Source organism: Trachurus trachurus (assembly GCF_905171665.1).
Source record: "Trachurus trachurus genome assembly, chromosome: 12".
In the NCBI taxonomy this organism is placed as follows: domain Eukaryota; kingdom Metazoa; phylum Chordata; class Actinopteri; order Carangiformes; family Carangidae; genus Trachurus; species Trachurus trachurus.
Window position 1 is genome coordinate 180,699 of NC_139908.1, and position 12,211 is coordinate 192,909.

Genomic DNA, 12,211 nt, shown 5'->3' on the forward strand with positions numbered 1-12,211 from the left:
TAAAGCCACCCAGCCTGCAGAAGTACTTAACCCTTTTTACATGGTGCTTTCAAAAGCAGTAATGATGCTGTTTCAACCAATGTATGAAGAACAACACTTGAAATGTGATTCTCTGATGAAAAAAAAAATACTGTAGCCTACATGATTTTTTTGTTGTTGTCATTTTTCTTAAAATGATTCAAGTCCCCCCCCCCTCTCTCTTTCTCTCCCCCCCCCCCCCCCCCCCACTCTCTCTTTCTCTCTCTCCCCCCTCTCTCTTTGTGTGTGTGCAGCTACAGCTTAAATTAACTGGGAAGAAAAGACGCTCCGCCGTAACATATTGTTACATTCGCTGGCGGCTGGGGTGACGTCAAACTTTTACCGTCACCTGGTGTGGGTTGAATAAGAAAATTGAATGATTGATGACTTTGACGGCACCTCTGCCACAACCGGTGCCTTCCTTTCTCCCTCTTTTTCTCCTCTCTGACACGTAGGTGGCAGCGTAAACACTTTCAAAATAAAATACCGTTTTGTTACATTTTAATTCGGGAAGTTCTTGTGGTTTAAAAAAAAAATCACAGCAGCTGTGGTCTCGGCTGGTCTTGACAAAAAATCCCGAGACCAGCTCGACCGAGACCGAGACAAGACCGAGTAAAAATGCAGTCGAGACCGAGACGAGACCAAGACCTTGAAAATGCGGTCTCGAGACCGGTCTCGAGACCAAGACCATTCTCGAGTACTACAACACTAGAATCCCGACCTCCGAGTTGTTATGAACTCAGCAAGTGTCTGAAGTTATGAATGGCCCAGTTACTGATCAGTTATCTATTGGTTGATGGTTTCAGCTAGATGTTGGTTTAACCCCTTCCCTCCCTCTCTGTTCCAGTTCTCCCTGTTTGGTTCTCGCTCCAGCAGAACCACCACCGCTCCTTCCTCCTCCTCCTCCTCTTCCTCCCCTGTGATGAAGAAGGAGCAGCGACGGCCGTCGGACTGCAGCCCCCCCGGCCCCCCCGGCCCCCCTGGCGGCCCCCCCGGCCCCCCCGCTGGCCCCCCCGCCGGCCCCCCCGGCCTCAGCAAGGCAGAGTTCCTGGAGTGTGTGCGGCGCAGCAACGCGGCGTGCCAGCAGGGGGAGTATGCGCTGGCGGTGCGTCTCTATGGCGACGCGCTGAGCGCCGACCCTCAGAACTGCATCCTGTACAGCAACCGCTCGGCCGCCAACCTGCGGCTCGGCCAGCACGCCGCCGCGCTCGACGACGCCATCAAGGCTCGACTGCTCAACCCCAAGTGGCCCAAGGTAAGAGAGCCTCGTCCAATCACACGCTCCGCAGCAGAGAGCAGAGCGCCTCGGCCAATCACACGCTCCGCAGCAGAGAGCGCCTCCTCGGCCAATCACACGCTCCGCAGCAGAGAGCGCCTCCTCGGCCAATCACACGCTCCGCAGCAGAGAGCGCCTCCTCGGCCAATCACACGCTCCGCAGCAGAGAGCGCCTCGTCCAATCACACGCTCCACAGCAGAGAGCAGAGTGCTTCGGCCAATCACACGCTCTGCAGCAGAGAGCGCCTCCTCGGCCAATCACACGCTCCGCAGCAGAGAGCAGAGCGCTTCGGCCAATCACACGCTCCGCAGCAGAGAGCGCCTCGGCCAATCACACGCTCCGTAGCAGAGAGCAGAGCGCTTCGGCCAATCACACGCTCCGCAGCAGAGAGCAGAGCGCCTCGGCCAATCACACGCTCCGTAGCAGAGCGCCTCGGCCAATCACACGCTCCGCAGCAGAGAGCAGAGCGCCTCGGCCAATCACACGCTCCGTAGCAGAGCGCCTCGGCCAATCATTGGCTCATTTTTTCATGAGAGAAAGTAGCTGTTTAGGTCCCAATGTGCGGTCGGTTTATCCACATGAGGCTGTTTAGACGTTTGCTCCCATGTTTTTTGGAGAAGTGAAGCTCTGCATGTGGAGCAACAACCGGTCTGCAGAGCTGCTCGGCCGGCCAACCTCCGTCCTCATCCCGGGGGAGAAAACCATCACTAATTAACTTACCCGCAGGTTTTTAGAGGTTTACCACCGGCTGGTTAAGTTATTTCTAGGAGATAAATGTTGGTCTCAGTGATGAAATGTAACAGCTGTATCAGTAGCATTAGTTAGTGTGAATGTAAAGTGAAGCTTCCTGTGTGTATTGGACAGAAGAGCAGCGCTGCCTCGGGGCTCTGGAGCCTACGGACACAAACCACCACATTTACATCAACAAATACATGTTTTACTATTAACACATCAGTCTGCATTACGTTTTCTTTTCTTTTATTAAGTTATATAACATGGCAGCATTTTTAATTTGTCATGATGAATGAACGTAAACTATGCATGCGTGACGTAGCAAGTGGTGTCCCAATTGACCTCTGGCTAAGCCCCGCCCCCTCCACTCACTGGGACAAACAGTCAACATTCGGTGACAGTTGCTATGGCAACAGCTGTCACCGTAGAGACATTTCACAGGAGAGACAGAAAGATTAAATATCATGTTGAAGTCACCAAAACTTCACTTAGCTTTACTGCTATGGCTGTCGGTAGCCACGGGCTAATTTCTGTTAGCCTGTCTATGGAGTTTTACATTATACGTTAGCATTAAGCTAGCAGACTTTATGCTTAGTTGTGATACTGGCTAACATCTAAACATCTCTGACAATATGTTGCCTCAAATACGTTGTTGACTGAACTTAGAACAGATGTAGACATCCTTGTTAAGTTTATCCAGGTTTAGTTGGTGTTGTGGTCTACTGCATAACTTTATCCAGAGCAGACACTTCTCTCGGTTGAGATGTGGTTTGGGAAAAGGTTAAAAAATCCCCCCTGTGGCCTCTCAGGATACCTAGTGTCAGAGTTGCATGTACCCCATGAACACCGTTTGACCATTTAAACTTAACATGTCAAGAAAAAACATATAAAAACGGATGAAAACTGACTAACTGCAATGCATTTCAATGGAGGTGGAAGCAGAGAATGTCCCAGTGTATGGGCTAGCTATGAGCACTGTGATTGGCTCATGGCGTTTGGGGGCGTGGCTTAGCCATAGGTCAACTCCTAGGAAAGATTACACAGCTCTGCCCTCGTTGCTTCATTTAGAGGTCGTAGTGGTGGTGAACAGAGTGAACACACAGAGTCTTTAGTCTCTAGGGCGAAGCAGCAGCCTGAGACTCAGCTTCCTCCCTCTGTCACAGAGAATGGACGGAAGTGCTGTTTGGGTGTGTGTGTGTGTGTTAGTGTGTGTGTGTGTGTGTGTGTGTGTGTTAGTGTGTTAGTGTGTGTGTGTGTGTGTTAGTGTGTTAGTGTGTGTGTGTGTGTTAGTTCGCACGGCTGTTATTTTGTTTTTCAGACCCTGGCGAGGCCTTGGCCTGAGTCTGGCACTTAAAGACAATAACAGAAGCAGCATTCCTTTGTGTGTGTGTGTGTGTGTGTGTGTGTGTGTGTGTGTGTGTGTGTGTGTGTGTGTGTGTGTGTGTGTGGTGTGTGTGTGTGTGTGTGGTGTCATAGCCTGGGTCAGAGACTAATGAAGTCCCAAACACACAGAGAGAGTTTCTTTACTTCAGCTTCACTTCATCCTCTTCAGTTTCAGAGTAACACAACCTGCTGCTGTCGACGCACAACACACAACACAACACAACACACACACACACACACACACACACACACACACACACACACACACACACACACACACACACACACAGGAGTACAGCAGCAGCGTCTGAGGCTGCAGCTCAGAAGTCGTGTGTGTTTGTGAGACGACGCTGCTAACTCAACACAACAACAACACAAACACAACAACAACACAACTACACTCAGTGGTGTTTAGTTGTTGTCGTCTCGTGCAGCTTTGTCTTCTTTCAGCTTCTTAGAGACTTTTGTTTCTTTGTGATTCAAATCCAGTCAGGTCCATAGACTGTATCAGAACGGCCGTAGCACCGTGACGTCACCCATTGGTTTGGAGGAGTCTGTTTTGTGTCTCTACTACGGGGGTTTGAACCGCGCCATGTTGGATTCTACTGCCATATTTGGGTTAACCCGCCCACTGGCCTCGAAGCAGCGGTCTCTGGACCTGTCACTCAACGTTTCTGCTCCCTAATTGGCCAGAACTTTAAACCTAATAACAGTAAAACGGTAGAGTTTAAAAAAAATTCACCCCCCTCAGAGTGTGTGCGGGGGTAGAAACTATCGGTTGAAACCAAAAAAATAAGATGTACCAGGCTGTAAATATGTTTTTTTAAGCTGTAAAGTCGGTGATTTTAACATGGGGCTCAAAGTCAAAGTCAAAAGTCAAAATCATTTATTGGTCTCCTGTAGGAGAAATGTCTCTGGGACAGAGAACAGTGCTGCTTCACAACAAAGACAAAAACAGTACGAGGGAAAAGCAGCAAAGAAGTACTAAAAACATACAATAAAATCAGTGCAGTATGCCTCAGAAAGTACTAGTGGCAGATGTATGGACACGCAAACATTCATACACATCATCACACAAGCTGCTCATTCATAAGTTTAATGGACAGAGGGATGAACGAATTTTTGAGAATGCTCCCTTCTGGAGAATGCTGCTTTCTGACACCAGCCCCCAGAGGAAGGAGAGGGGATTGCAGTTTGTTGAACGAGGAAGTGACTTCACTTCTCAGACCCACAACTGCCTCCTTGAACAGAAGTAAGAAGTGATGCAGGAAGGAAAGCCTCTAGCTGTCTTTCTTTCTTTCTTTCTTTCTTTCTTTCTTTCTTTCTTTCTTTCTTTCTTTCCGCAAAACAGGAGACATTAAACTGAAAACCTTCAGATTCCTTCTTTTAGACCTAAAATGTTAGGAACATACAGCCTGAGTTGAATTTGCCCGGAATTGTCCTTTAAGGTGGACCCTAGAGAGTTCCTCTTCAGTGTTTGATCCGGTCGAGTCAGGTCAAAATGAAACGAGGAAGCCGAGGACGTGTGTGTTGTATTATTCCTGTGAGTTGGGTGTAATGAGCCTTTAATGTTGTTGTGTAGAGTCGTAGCTGTGGAGGCGACCAGATGTTTACCCAGAATGCCGCGCTGCTGCTTCCCCTCTCATTAACCAGCTGCTCTGCAACCGCACTGAACAGAGGTTCCTCCTCTCTGGTCCCACACATTAAAGGGACAGTTCACCCAAAATTTAAATGTCCTCCCCCTCATGTGGACTAAGGGCTGGGAGAAGTTTCAGAGTCCAGAGTCCGTGGCTTCTCTGAGTTACAGGGGGTCTCGGCGTAGCAGTGCATGTCCATATGACGGTTGCAAATGGATACCAACTGTCTTCGTAACAAAAAGACACACCAAAAAACATCCAAATACCTCCATGCTGCTCGTATGTAATGTCCCTCTGGTATTAAAGCCCCGACATGAGAAATTGTCCAGAAAAAAATGAAATAAGTCTATATTTCAAGCTTGTTTTGTAGCGGAAGAGTGTGTTGACTTGTTTCTTTAACTCTGATCTTGGTGTTTTATTATTCAGGGACGATGTGAACTTACATTATTAATCATTACAAAAAGAAGACAAAACCAGAGATGCTGCACCAGATTCAGCTCAGAGCTCATCTCCATCTCTAGTCCATAAAACATGAAATACACACAATGTTTTGTACATCCCCACACTCATCACATAACATACACCCTATATGTGTTTTAACAAGAACTATACTTACACGAGTAGTAATTAAAATGTTTATGAAAGTTAAAATGTGACATAAATTATACAAAGTGCCAGTGTTCATCTACACTTCAACAGACCAGACAGAACAACACGGTGTTAACATGTAGAGGAGGAATCACAGTTTACATCTACAGAGTGTGTCCTGTGTGTGTGTGTTTACTGCTGCAGCCACTAGAGGGCAGCACTGACCTACTGCTCACACACACACACACACACACACACACACACACACACACACACACACACACACACACACACACACACACACACACACACACACACACACACACACACACACACACACACACACACACACACACACACACACTACCTTTGTTCACACCGTCTCTCCCGTGACCCAATCACATGAGGCTTCACACGCTGCAGCTCAGAGGCTGTGTGTGTGTGTGTGTGTGTGTGTGTGTGTGTGTGTGTGTGTGTGTGTGTTAATTGTCCTTTAAAGGTGCATTCCCACCAGTAAACTCTGGTAGTTCACCTGCTTTGGTGCAGACCAGATCTTTTACTCGGTGTGGTTTTGTTGTTATGTTTTTAACCATCAAACCAACTCAGTCTCTCAGTCACTGGATAAAATCATCTGGGTCTTTAATAAAAAGAATCAGAGGATTTAATTAGTTCTAGTTGAGTTGTTTCCAGTTGTTAACGTGACTTGAACCTCCTGACTGAACATCGTCAGGACAACGAGGTGTTAGACGTCTACACAGCAGAACTTCATCACTACTGAACCGTTACACAGTACTATTACTACACTACTACTACTCTACTGTTACACACTCATGTTGTTGTTGTTGTACAACTGAATGTACCACTGATGTTCTCTGTTGTTGTTGTTGTTGTTTCCGTCTGGTTGCACATTTAGCTTTTAACCTCGTTGTGCGATGAGATTCTGATTCTGATTCTATCATGAACACATTGATGAAATCATTCATTGTGTGAGTGTGGACTGCAGCTGGATGCTTCACGTTGGGGGTTGTTCTCCTCCTCAGAAGAGTTGGGGTTTCCCAGTGGCCCCTGAACGCCTCTGGAGCCTCTGGAGCCTCAGAGATAAACAGATAGAGAGATAGAGAGATAGAGAGAGGAGAGGAGGGGTGATAGTGGTGATGGTGATAATAACAGACTGCTGCTGCTGCTGCTGCTGCTTCCAGACGGAGGTCTAAAAGGTTCAGGTTCATGAACAATCATGTTGTAGCGACCCAGCTGCTCCCTGATCTTTCCTTGTACAAGCCACTCCCACGTTCATTCATAAAACCGGCCATTCATACACACGCCCACAGCCACACAGCCTATCACCAATCAGCCTTTCTCCTGACTGAGACTGACTGACTGGTGGAGGGTGGGATCCGTGGTTAAACCCGGAGGGGACACCGTGACTTCTGGCTGTACATGAGATGCTCGCGTGAACTGAATATGTGCAGATACAGACGACAACTGAAAACAAAGGAATCTTGTGTATTTAAATGTTTTGTGTTGGGTTATGGTGTAAGACGCACATGACGTCACCCTTTGTCTGATGGGACTGACGACTCAGACGGCCATACACTGTTTCACCGGCCCGTTACAACGTATCTGGGACTCTGTGGTGTGTGTGTGTGTGACTGTGATACGTGTGTGTGTGATGTGTGTGTGACTCTGTGGTGTGTGTGTGTGTGTGTGTGTGTGTGTGTGTGTGTGTGTGTGTGTGTGTGTGTGTGTGTGTGTGTGTGTGTGTGTGTGTGTGTGTGTGTGTGTGTGTGTGTGTGTGTGTAACTCTGTGATGTGTGTGTGTGTGTGTGTGTGTGTGTGTGTGTGTGTGTGTGTGTGTGCGTTGAGGAGGCAGTGAGGCCATTACAACTTCAAAGAGTTGATGTGTGAGTGTGATGGAGGTTGTAACAGGAGCAGGTTCACACCCAGACTCACTGACTCTCTGGATGAGGTTCATACAGACCATAATAATAACTGCAGCATCAATCTGACAGGACGGGTCATCACCGGGACGTCACACTGTTGGACATTTACCCCCCCAACCCCCAAACTGAGGGGATCCATCTTGGCTCCATCATCTTCTTCTCTTGATGCTTCCCACTCGGCGCTCGTGTTCCTCTACAACCTGAGAGAGATCAGGTTCTTCTCCTCTGTCCTTCTCTGCTTCACGCTGCTTCACGTTGTTTCATGTTGTTTATGTTGTTTCATGTTGTTTCTTGTTGTTTCTTGTTGTTTCTTGTTGTTTCTTGTTGTTTCATGTTGTTCTGCATTAACGACTTGTTGCAGCTTCACCGGCCCGTCACTATGGCAACAGTGGTTCAAATTATGGATTATCTTTTTCTTGTGTGAAATTGTTCTCAGGATTTATAAACTCAGACGAATGTGTGTGTGTGTGTGTGTGTGTGTGTGTGTGTGTGTGTGTGTGTGTGTGTGTGTGTGTGTGTGTGTGTGTGTGTGTGTGTGAGAGCATTAAGCCACTTGAAACATGAGATTCAAAGCCGTGGTTGGTGGTTTTGTCTTGTTGCTTCCCAGAGGGTTGGAAGGTGTTAGGGGGGAGTTAAGGGGGGGGGGGGGGGTTGGGGGGGGTTAGGAGGGTTAAGGGGCATTAGGAGGTGTTGGGGGGAGTCGGGTGGTATGGGGGGGTTGTTAGTCTGAGGGTTTAGAGAGGCTGGTTGAGTTTGTTCAGTAACTGATCTGAGTGAAGTGAAGTGAAGTGGAGGAGCGGCTGCTTTGTTCTCACTCTGAACTATTATCATATATTATTATTATTATTATTATAAATATAATATAATAAATCCTCATAGAGAAACACTTCCAGGCGAGTGTACTAAAAACATATCAGCTAGGTTAATCCTCCAGTCAGTGCCCCTGACCAAAGGCACTGGCTCATAATGTGGAGTTGGTCCCTGGGCGCTGCACCGTGGCTGCACCGCTGCACCGCTGCACCGCTGCACCGCTGCACCGCTGCACCGCGGCTGCCCACTGCTCCTCAGGGTTAAATGCAGAGAAAGAACTTCACTGTACTAGCTGTTTATGTGACAAATAAAGTACCTTTACCTTTACCTTAAAATCCAACCTTGCCATAAGGCACCAACATATCACATTAGCTGGTAGTTAGATGTGAAAGTGAAACATGGAAACATGAACACAACAGACAGCACACACACACACACACACACACACACACACACACACACACACACACACACACACACACACACACACACACACACACACACACACACACACCCTGAGCCACTACATCCGTCTCTGCCAGACTGAGTGTGTTGGTGCTCCATCACACTGACTCACTGACATCTGGTGAGTGTGTGTGTGTGTGTGTGTGTGTGTGTGTGTGTGTGTGTGTGTGTGTGTGTGTGTGTGTGTGTGTGTGTGTGTGTGTTACTGTGTGTGTGTTACAGTGTGTGTGTTACCGTGTGTGTGTGTGTGTGTGTGTGTGTGTGTCAGACTGATAGAGTTGTGCAGCTCAACGTGTCTCCAGCCTCTGAGGTCAAAGGTCAAAGGTCAAAGGTCAAGGTCGACTCTATTATCAACTGTCAGACAGAACCACCTTTAACCTTTAACCTTTACTGTTTATTAGATTATATTATTACATCTATTATGTTATATTATATCATTATATCACATTATATTTACACTAATATTATATATACAGTACAGGCCAAAAGTTTGGACACACCTTCTCATTCAATGTGTTTCCTTTATTCTCACTGAAGGCACCAAAACTATGAATGAACACATGTGGAATTAACAAAAAAAGTGTGAAATAACTAAAAACATGTCTTGTCTTCTTTGTCTTATCTTTCTTCTTTTCTTCTTCCTCTCCTTCTTGCTCCCCCTCCTCTATCTCTGACCCCTCCAATTCTAGTTTCTTCAAAGTAGCCACCCTTCGCTCTGATTACTGCTTTTTGCTCTTGGCATTCTCTTGATGAGCTTCAAGAGGTGAACCTGACCTGAACATGGTTTTCACTTCACATGTGTGCCTTGTCAGGGTTCATTAGTGGAATTTCAGTGAAAATCTACAATGTAAATAGTGATGAAAATAAAGGAAATGCATTGAGTGTGTCCAAACTTTTGGCCTGTACTGTATATAATATTCTATTCTATTCTATTATACTGTCTATATATTATCTTACATTATATCATATTATATTATATTACATGACATGACATGACATGACATGACATGACATGACATGACATGACATCACATCACATCACATCACATGTCATGACATGACATGACATGACATGACATGACATGACATGACATCACATCACATCACATCACATCACATGTCATGACATGACATGACATGACATGACATGACATGACATGACATGACATGACATGACATGACATCACATGACATGACATGACATCACATGACATGACATGACATGACATGACATGACATCACATGACATCACATCACATGACATGACATGACATGACATGACATGACATCACATCACATCACATGACATGACATGACATGACATGACATGACATCACATGACATGACATGACATGACATGACATGACATGACATGACATCACATGACATGACATGACATGACATGACATGACATCACATGACATGACATGACATGACATCACATGACATGACATGACATGACATGACATGACATGACATGACATGACATCACATCACATCACATCACATGTCATGACATGACATGACATGACATGACATGACATGACATCACATCACATGACATGACATGACATCACATCACATGACATGACATCACATCACATCACATCACATGACATGACATGACATGACATGACATGACATGACATGACATCACATGACATGACATGACATGACATGACATGACATGACATGACATGACATGACATCACATCACATCACATGTCATGACATGACATGACATGACATGACATGACATGACATCACATCACATCACATGACATCACATCACATGACATGACATGACATCACATCACATGACATGACATGACATGACATGACATCACATCACATGACATGACATGACATGACATGACATGACATGACATCACATCACATCACATGACATGACATGACATGACATGACATGACATCACATCACATCACATCACATGACATGACATGACATGACATCACATCACATCACATCACATGACATCACATGACATGACATGACATGACATGACATCACATCACATCACATCACATGACATGACATGACATGACATGACATGACATCACATCACATCACATCACATGACATGACATGACATGACATGACATGACATCACATGACATGACATGACATGACATCACATCACATCACATGTCATGACATGACATGACATGACATGACATGACATCACATGACATGACATCACATCACATGTCATGACATGACATGTGATGTGATGTCATGACATGACATCACATGACATGACATGACATGACATGACATGACATGACATCACATGACATGACATCACATCACATGTCATGACATGACATGACATCACATCACATCACATCACATCACATGACATGACATGACATGACATGACATGACATCACATCACATCACATCACATGTCATGACATGACATGACATGACATGACATGACATGACACATCACATGACATGACATGACATGACATGACATGACATGACATCACATCACATGACATGACATGACATGACATGACATGACATGACATCACATGACATCACATCACATCACATGACATGACATGACATGACATGACATGACATGACATCACATCACATGTCATGACATGACATGACATGACATGACATGACATGACATGACATGACACATCACATCACATGACATGACATGACATCACATCACATCACATGACATCACATGACATGACATGACATGACATGACATGACATCACATCACATGTCATGACATGACATGACATGACATGACATGACATCACATCACATGACATGACATGACATGACATGACATGACATGACACATCACATCACATGACATGACATGACATGACATGACATGACATGACACATCACATCACATGACATGACATGACATGACATCACATCACATCACATGACATCACATGACATGACATGACATGACATGACATGACATGACATGACATCACATCACATGACATGACATGACATGACATGACATGACATCACATCACATCACATGTCATGACATGACATGACATGACATGACATGACATGACATGACATGACATGACACATCACATCACATGACATGACATGACATGACATGACATGACATCACATCACATGACATGACATGACATGACATGACATGACATGACACATCACATCACATGACATGACATGACATCACTTCACATGACATGACATGTCATGACATGACATGACATGACATGACATCACATCACATCACATCACATGTCATGACATGACATGACATGACATGACATGACATGACATCACATGACATCACATCACATCACATGACATGACAT

At 45.5% G+C, this 12,211-nt stretch overlaps 1 protein-coding gene across 1 annotated transcript in view; it reads left to right on the forward strand.

Annotated features, from left to right (window-relative positions):
• ttc28 (tetratricopeptide repeat domain 28) overlaps nt 1-12,211 on the forward strand; it is a 120,208-nt gene that overhangs the window by 7,658 nt on the left and 100,339 nt on the right. The window contains exon 2 of the mRNA XM_083983931.1: nt 866-1,273. Within this exon, the coding sequence (XP_083840057.1) occupies nt 866-1,273 (408 nt within the window). The remainder of the gene's footprint in view (nt 1-865; nt 1,274-12,211) is intronic.